The sequence below is a fragment of the Tetrahymena thermophila genome, assembly GCF_000189635.1.
Source record: "Tetrahymena thermophila SB210 genomic scaffold scf_8254664, whole genome shotgun sequence".
NCBI classification, from domain to species: domain Eukaryota; phylum Ciliophora; class Oligohymenophorea; order Hymenostomatida; family Tetrahymenidae; genus Tetrahymena; species Tetrahymena thermophila.
Genome location: NW_002476431.1, coordinates 49299 through 57793, shown reverse-complemented (window position 1 = coordinate 57793; position 8495 = coordinate 49299). Strand labels below are relative to the sequence as shown.

At 20.6% G+C, this 8495-nt stretch overlaps 3 protein-coding genes across 3 annotated transcripts; all 3 read right to left on the bottom strand. All coding sequences in view use genetic code 6, as the record gives it.

Moving 5' to 3' along the window:
• Positions 1 to 823: 823 nt before the first annotated feature.
• On the bottom strand, positions 824 to 1356 carry TTHERM_000521999 (hypothetical protein; the record flags this gene model as incomplete). Its single annotated transcript, XM_012797313.1, has 2 exons — positions 824 to 1152; positions 1209 to 1356. The coding sequence occupies 2 exons, from the start codon at positions 1354 to 1356 to the stop codon at positions 824 to 826; spliced, it is 477 nt and encodes a 158-aa protein (XP_012652767.1).
• A 1596-nt stretch (positions 1357 to 2952) lies between these two features.
• Positions 2953 to 3675, bottom strand: TTHERM_00521990 (hypothetical protein; the record flags this gene model as incomplete). The annotated part of the gene is made up of 1 exon (XM_001014377.3): positions 2953 to 3675. The coding sequence occupies one exon, from the start codon at positions 3673 to 3675 to the stop codon at positions 2953 to 2955; it is 723 nt and encodes a 240-aa protein (XP_001014377.1).
• Positions 3676 to 7505: 3830 nt separating this feature from the next.
• Positions 7506 to 8284, bottom strand: TTHERM_000521989 (hypothetical protein; the record flags this gene model as incomplete). The annotated part of the gene is made up of 2 exons (XM_012797312.1): positions 7506 to 8167; positions 8269 to 8284. The coding sequence occupies 2 exons, from the start codon at positions 8282 to 8284 to the stop codon at positions 7506 to 7508; spliced, it is 678 nt and encodes a 225-aa protein (XP_012652766.1).
• Positions 8285 to 8495: the final 211 nt, after the last annotated feature.

Below are 8495 nucleotides of genomic sequence, written 5' to 3'. Positions count from 1 at the left end.
ATTAATGTATAATTTTAAATAAAATATTTATTATTTATCAACAAACAGACCGCTATAAATTTTAAGATCTTATCATAAGTATTTCATGTTTAAAATAAAAATGTATTTACTGCTGTGAGTAGAAACATTTTAGATAATACATCGATTTATTATTAACCATGAAATAGCTGTATATGTTTACAGCATTTTAAAATTTTTCCTTTGTAATATCGATAAGATTGCAAGTACTCAGCAGAAAAGCATAAAAATTAATTCAAATATAATAATGTATTTTATTTAGATGAATTTTAAGAAAGTATATAGTTTCATTATAAAAATTTCTTTTATTGAAATCCTTATTCATTATTGTGTTAGTATATTTTTTTACACATTATCACAAAAAAAAAAAAGAATTTTCATTTCAAATAATTGAAGCAGCTTTTTAAGAAAATTTGGTTTTGAAGATAATAAATTTTCAAGCCTAAGTACTTGATATAAGTGTGCCTTCAAAGTATTTATTGGAAAATGTTTTTATTTTTTACATAATTTTTGTGTAAAAATTCAGGGGAGCAGTAAAATTATTAACATAAAAGTTGGTATGAATTTTATAAAGTAAACTGTAAATTAAAACAGAGAGATTAATAATTATTATCAGGACAGGCTTTCTATTATCTGTAACGCAATTCAATAATTTGTAAAAATGTTAAAATTAAATGTGATCGAATGAAAGAAAATAAAAATCAAATTTAATTTAGATTTATCATTTATTATTTTTTTTGAATCGAATTTTATTTGCATTTCTACTATTAAGTTTTATTTTAATTCCAATTTGTGTCACACATTTTCATTATTTCTGAGAATTTAAAGAATTATGAACTAATGTGAAAATCTTAAAAAACTGAAAATTAAGTAGATTGTTTTTGATTAACTCATAAAACGTAACAAAAATACTTATTAGTTAAAAAATTCTCTTTGTATTTTAAAAATTATTGAGTTCTATTAAATTCAATTTTTGAAAGTATTTTTTTTTAAACTGATAAACAGATGCTTTTTATAATTTTGATTTTTCTTTAGTGTTTATAAGTAAAGGCTAAACAATATAAAGTTAGTATGCACTCCACCAATCATTTTTCTAGATTGCGTCATTTATAAGTTAAAGAACAGTAAGATAAGCTAATATTTATAATAAAAGTTATTATATATTTATTTTTCAATTTGCTACTTGGTACTCTTCTATTAACTTTAAAGATTGAATTCGATAAAATGATATAATAAAAAGGAATCTTACGTTTGAAGAAAAAACTACATAGTTATAGAACTGAAAAGCTTATATTATTGATTAGCTGATTAAATAATTATTTTTTAATCGGGGAACATAACTTAATATCTTCAAGAAAATGTAAATTTGATGATGAAGCAAATAAATATATTTTTTATTTCCATTTATCACAAAAAAATGAAGTAGAATTTTTATAATCTAAAAGAAATTTATAATTAAAATAAAATAAAGTGGCAAGATTAATTTGAAAGTGTTTTTAATAAAATAATTTAAGAATATGTCATGTCATCACTTTTTGTGATGGAATGGATGGATGGATTAATTTATATGCAATTTACAAAATATTATGATTTTTTAAATAGAATAATATAACAAATTTATTAGATAATATTGTATAAATAAATGTGAGACCTGTCAATCGATTAAAGGGTCATCACACGAATTGGTTAATAATTGATTTGAATTGGATTGTTTGATTGTGTATGAGACTTTGGAATTTGGTGCTTTTTTTAGATTTCTTGCTTTTGTATTTTTAAAAGGTCTACAGTTTGAGAAAGTAGTACGGTATGCTTGTTTATATATGAATGAGCCTTAAGGATAGGATTTCTTTATTGATTTTACAAAAACATTGAGGGAAAAATTATTTAATTAGAAGAGCTTTTTATTATGTCGCTTGCAAGTAATTATTTTTAAAAATTTATCAGTTTTTGTTTTTATGAATAGAAAATAGAAGAAGTTTTAGTTAGTGGAAATAATATAGATAAATTTCCTCTTTTAAATCAATAGACCTAAAATACTAACTAGTCAATTTAGTTAGTTAGATAGTTAGTAAAATAAATTAATAGTTATTCAAGCTATTTTTTTATTTCCCAAAATTAATTACTTTTTTTATTCTCCTACTTCCTTCTTTGTCTCCAAATTCTTTTTTTAACCCACTTGAATTATTTATTTATTTATTAGTTAGTTAATCTATCTTATTACTGAATTTATAAGACATAACTAAAAGAAATAAATTAAGGGGCAAAGCGAAATTATAAGATAACCTAATTTATGTAAGTTTAAATTATAATTTAGTAATTATTCTTACATATGTTAGTTTTTGCCTCATTCAATTAACTTTTTAGGCTAATAGAAATTGAAGTTAAAGAGGAGAGAGAATTGATATGGGTAGTTTTTTTAGCAAGAAGCTCTAAATAAATAGTAAAATTGTTAGTTTTGCTTAGAATGTTTGGTTAGTATTTGCAAATAAATATAGTCAGTAATTTTATATCTTGTTATTATAAATAGTTTTATGTTTTTTAAATTTAAATGAATAGTAATAGCTGATTTTGTTATTATTTTTTTTTTGTCCTAATATAAATTTTTTAATTACATTTGTCACATCATTATTTTCCTATTTTATATCTGGTAGGGTAGAAAGTTAGATGATAGATTGTTTGATGTGAAGCCCATTGTTATGATTTTATAATTATTATTATTTGTTTGATATTTATTATTCATTTCAATTATATTTTTTGATTAATATATATTTATCTTATTTGTTCAAAAGATTTTTGTTTAATACAAATATCTTTTTGATTTGAGATAATTCAATTTGAAATTTATTTATTTATTTGTTATGTATATTTGTTTGTTTGTTTTTTTAAAAACTTTTTAATTATTTGTTGTTTACTCTTTCCAAGGTATTTATTTCTTCAATCATATTTTACAATTTCGATCACCTTGATTTCTGAGTATTCTTACAAAGTTGCGAAATCTTCTTCAACATAGTTATATTATTGATCCGATTCGATATCGTGGCCTTAAGTTAGGTTCTAATTATCTCTAGCGATGGGCTAGGCTGATTCGCATCCTGAAATAATAATTTAGGCAGATGGTTCAATTTGTTCAGTCAAAAAATTGCATTTATGACCACCTTCAATTTAATCTTCTTCTTCTTCACCGCAATTAATGGAGAATTCCGAGCTTTCTTCGCGGGCACGAGTTTCGAGCAATAATTATTATTGTTACTAGTTTTTACTTGAGCAACTTTATTCAGATTCATTTAAACAAATTGAGCTGAGACACTTAGCTTAAACAGCAAGATTCATACTTGAGTTATAATCAATAAAATTTGATGAGAAAGGAGTTTTCTCAATAATTTGGGTAGTTTTTATTAAAGGATAGTAATCAATCTTATCTTCTTAAATAAAAAAGTCTTCAAAAACCTGTTATCCGCGACTTATCAAGCCACATTTTGCAAAAAAGTCTCCCATAGGAGCTCTGGTAAACATTTTTTTATTTCCAGATGAAACTCTTGGGGCTATTTATGAATCAGAGCTAGAAATACTATGGACTTTCTTAACAGAAGGCTCGTATTGTTAAGCATCAATATTGGAGCTAGAGCGTTTACTGTTGATTGAGTGAGTACTTATCATTTTATTCGTTTTATATGAGAATTTGATATATTTGATGTTGGAAGAGAATAATTTTCTTTTTACTCAAAAATTAGTAGTTTATTTTTAGTTTTGAATAAAAAATATTAGAAAGGATAGAATTCTGATTTATTTTTTTTTTAATATTTTTTTTTATTTTATTTAATTATATCAATTCAGAATTTCTTTGAATATAAGCTTTTTTCTTGTAAGCTTTCTAAAAAATTTAATTAATTCCTTGCAAGTGGTTTCCTTTTATATAAAATCTTAAAGTATATCTAGATCAATTACCGTAAATCACGTTGAATTATTTATTTTTTCATATCTTCCCCCTTAAATGACCATTGAACCATAAATTAAATTACTTGCCTTAATTTCATACATTTTAACTTATTTTTCTTTCTCACCTTATATTTTTTTATTATGTATGTATGAGTGTGTGTGTGTTGGAAGAAAGTAAGTATTACATTTTTATTATAATCATAAATAGAAAATGAATGAGTTAGTTCCTACTTAGCTTCATATGTCTGTATATCTTTAATATTTTTTATCCCCAAATAATTTTTGTATTCTCTTAATTTAAAAAAAAAATCCATTTTCTAGCAGCCTATAGTTATTTTTTAGAGCAATATTTAATTCATATTTATACTAATATGAAAAGCATTTGTAGTTATCGAAAATTTTGTAAATTTAAAAAGAAGTTGATTTATACCCATTATTTACATCAAATTATTTTTATTTGGTATATATTCTCTATATTTACTTAGAAGCAAATTATTTTTGTAATAAAAATAATAATAGTCTATTACTATAGGAATTCAACAAAATTAATAATTATAATACTAATCAGGAATCTTACAGCTTCCATAACAGTAAAAAGAAAACATTACATTAACTATTTAAAACAGAAAATAGATAGTCTTTGAATTGATTCTGAAGAAACAAGATTATACTTAGAAAAATAGATTCTATCAGATAAAAGTAATATTAAATAAATGATAAGCGATTAATTATTAATAATTTTTGAGTTTGAAATATATATTTATATTAGGCTAGCCAACTTTCTTTAAAATCAAAATGTTATAATATAATTCGTAGTTTTTCTAATTTATTCGATTTATGCAAATTAAAGAAATTAAAATCAATAAAAGACTTTCAACAATTTTAATTTTTTATTAATAACCATTTGTTATATATTCATACTAAAATTAATTGATCTAAACCTTTACTCTCAATCTTTATATTTTTTCGTTTTTAGATCGTACTATTTTCCTCACAATTCAAATTAGATATTTACACTTCATTAAATGGCACTTTTTTTCATGTAAAAATAATAGGATTATTTTTATTTTTTAACTATCGAGTACAATTTTTAAATTTAAATTTCTATAGAGTCTATTTATTTTTTAGTATAATAATTAGTTCATCCGCTTTCTATATACAGGCACATCCATTTAACATTTATTATTATTATACAAAATTCTAGAACTAGTCTCTATTTTTTAAATTTTACCTCATAATATTTGGTTGGTATTTTAAAAATACCACAAGTGAGAAATTATAAAGATTAATTGCTTGCTTTATACTTTATGCGATAATGCAGATTTAAACCCATTTTTACTGATATGAAAATTTAAAAAAGGAAATTTATTCTATAAACATAATATGCCCACATTCTTTATAGATTCAAAAACTTGAAAAAATGAGTTCTAAATTAAAGAAAAGCCTTGTAAATCTTCACTAGTTAGTTTACTCGAAAATCAAACCCAATCTCAATTTTTTTATAATAATTAAAATTGCTAGTTATAATTTGATTATGGGTATGATATAATAAAATACACACATAGATACATACAAATAATGATTGATATATATACTAATCTTATGTATTTTTATAAGATAAAAAATTTTAAATAATTTAAATAAATTATTAAATGCTATTTTAAAATTTTAATGATACTTTCTAAAATCAGTAAATTTTACTAACAAAAAGATAAAATATGTATTTTCTTAACTTTAAAAAGTTAAAAAATTTTGAGACTCCAAAAGCATTTACTTATTTAAATGAATGATATAGTTAATATTTTTAATATCTTTTATAAAAGAATAGAGGAATATCAATCAGGTTTCATTGATAACTGTAATCTAATCTTTATTAAATATTTATATAAAAAAAGGCTTCAATATTATTTATTTATTTATTTTATTTTTTGTAATCATTTGTTAATATTAAATATTAATTTAAATATTTAGTTTTTGTTATGTATTACTGTTCAAAAATGAAGCTTTAATGCAAAAATTATTTAATCAAAGAAATATCTTCCAGCCTCTTTACAAGAACTATTTTACCCTTTATTTGTAAAATACATCATATTACAAAATCAAATAATTACTATGCTTTAATTAAAATAAAGAAAAATCCATGTAATATTTGTATTTATATTGCTAATTTTTATCACTTTAAAAATAGACATTGACTAAGCTATCTTGGTGTTGGAGAATATTTTATTTAATGAAAATTTGTCTTTATGCATTTTTTTTGCAATTAATTTAATAGAAAGCAATGAATTTAATTTTAATAGAGTAAATAAATTTAAGAAAAATAAAAAATCAAATTTTAATTTAATGCAAGCACGTTTACTGATAATTAAAATATCCTTGTTTTATATCTCAAAGATTATAAAGAAATTTAATTAATATTTGAATTAATCATGTAATTCATAATTTGGAGTTTTTTTTAAAGCCCAAACAATTATTTTTTTCTGCTCATTATTCAAAAAAGATTATAAAAGATAAACCATAGAACGATTTTACTATACTTATTTGCCTTTTTTTAAATCTAAATTTCTCATAGTTGGATTACATCTTTAATTTAGTGTAAGATTACATATAATTTTATTAAAAACTATTTAAAATAGTGTAAATATTAAAGTAATAATAAGAATATTTTAAATATACTTGCAAATATAATTACTATTTTATTTTTATACTTAATCTTTATAATCGATTTCCCTCCAATAAAATTCATATTTTATCAATTAAAAAGTTAATTTAGCTCAAGATTTTCATATAAAAACATTTGAATTCGATTTTTTATTTGGATATTTTTAGATTAAACAGAATATTACAATTTAAAAACATTCATCTCAGTAAACTTTAAAAGTGAAAAATACTTACAAAAATAGCTTACAGTATTTATCTTTTTAAAAAATACAATGAATTGAAAAGTTATCAATAATCTCAATATTAGCTTCAATTATCTAATTAGGATCTAGATGATAAATTATAAAATGCAATTAAAATATTTGAAAATTTTATAGAATTTTAATAAATAAAACTAAGAGTAATTATATCGACGCATTATAATAAAATTTTACCTTTATATTTAAATAATATTCCATATTATTGTTTTTCTAGAAAAAATCTTTGAAATTGTTGGTTTGTTATTATGAATTTAAACCATTTTTTTAAATTTACCAAAAACATTTTTTTCTAATAACTCATTTTTGTATATCAAGGTTAAAATTATAATTCAAAAAAATGTAAGCAAAAAAAAATAAAAATTTTTTCTCATTAAAAATACATTTTTTTACAAAAATTGCTTGATTTTTTTTATATTTTTTAAAATTATGTAATAAGTATTAGCATCCTATAAGAGTACTGAATGAATTTATTTTTTGAAACAATAAGAAATACAATTTATTTATTTATATCAGCAATTACATAAGGTCAATATAAAAAAGAAAGTAAACAATTTAGGAAACTTAGAAGTTATTGTGAATTGATAATATTCAATTTATTTTTGAATTTCTCATTTTTATTAAAAATAAATATCATTTATTATCTTTATCAAAAAGTATCTTTTTTTAGAACAAAATGCATTTAATTTATATAAAATTAACTTTACTTTTATTTATCTAATTATAAATTTTCTTTATTAATCCAGTAATCAATTTCTAATGTAACAATACTAAATAATTAGCATTACGTTCATTAACAGATAAACCAATTGTGTTTTATTAGATTTTTTCTCTTTAAAGTTTTTTATTAAGCTGTTTACCTGGCTAAAGCAAAAACTCAATATATGAAATACACCTTAATTTCTTACTTAAATACATCTAATTATAAGTCTATTCCTTATATTATTAATAATAGAAACAATTGCTTTAATAAATAAATCTTTTTATTCCAAAACTTGAATTGTCTATTTATAGAATCAATATTATGCTTATCTAAAATATTGTACTAAGTAATTATATTTAAATTCCACTGATTTATTTTTCAGAAGCAAATAACTCTTTACTTCTAAAATATTGCTTGAATTCAAGCTTTTAAATAACTCTAATTTTTAAAGCTTTAATTAAATACTCAATTAATTACATTCTTTCATTCAAGTTTTCGCAAGAAAATTAGTTATTGTAAATAAATTGTTAATTAAAATATATTTAAAATAAAAAAATTTCAATTTACTGAGTTATAAAACTAATGACGAAATCTACAATTATAATTTTTAAATTTAAAATCAATCAATAAGATTATTCATTCAAGCTTGTAGATTTTAAATTTGGTGAATAATATTTCTTTAAGTATTGATACAAAGATAGGATTTCATTTTTAATAATTTAAAATATATTTCTGTAACATTATATCAATTCAAAATACTTTTATCTAAACACCTATCTAATATAAATTTAAATAGTTTTGAGTTATTTCAAGCTTTTTTTTCTAGATTTAGAAGTTGATTAAAATTTATGTAATAATTAATCTTTCAATAAATCCACGAAAGAATTTATTGATATCTATGTTTAATTTTAAATAAATCC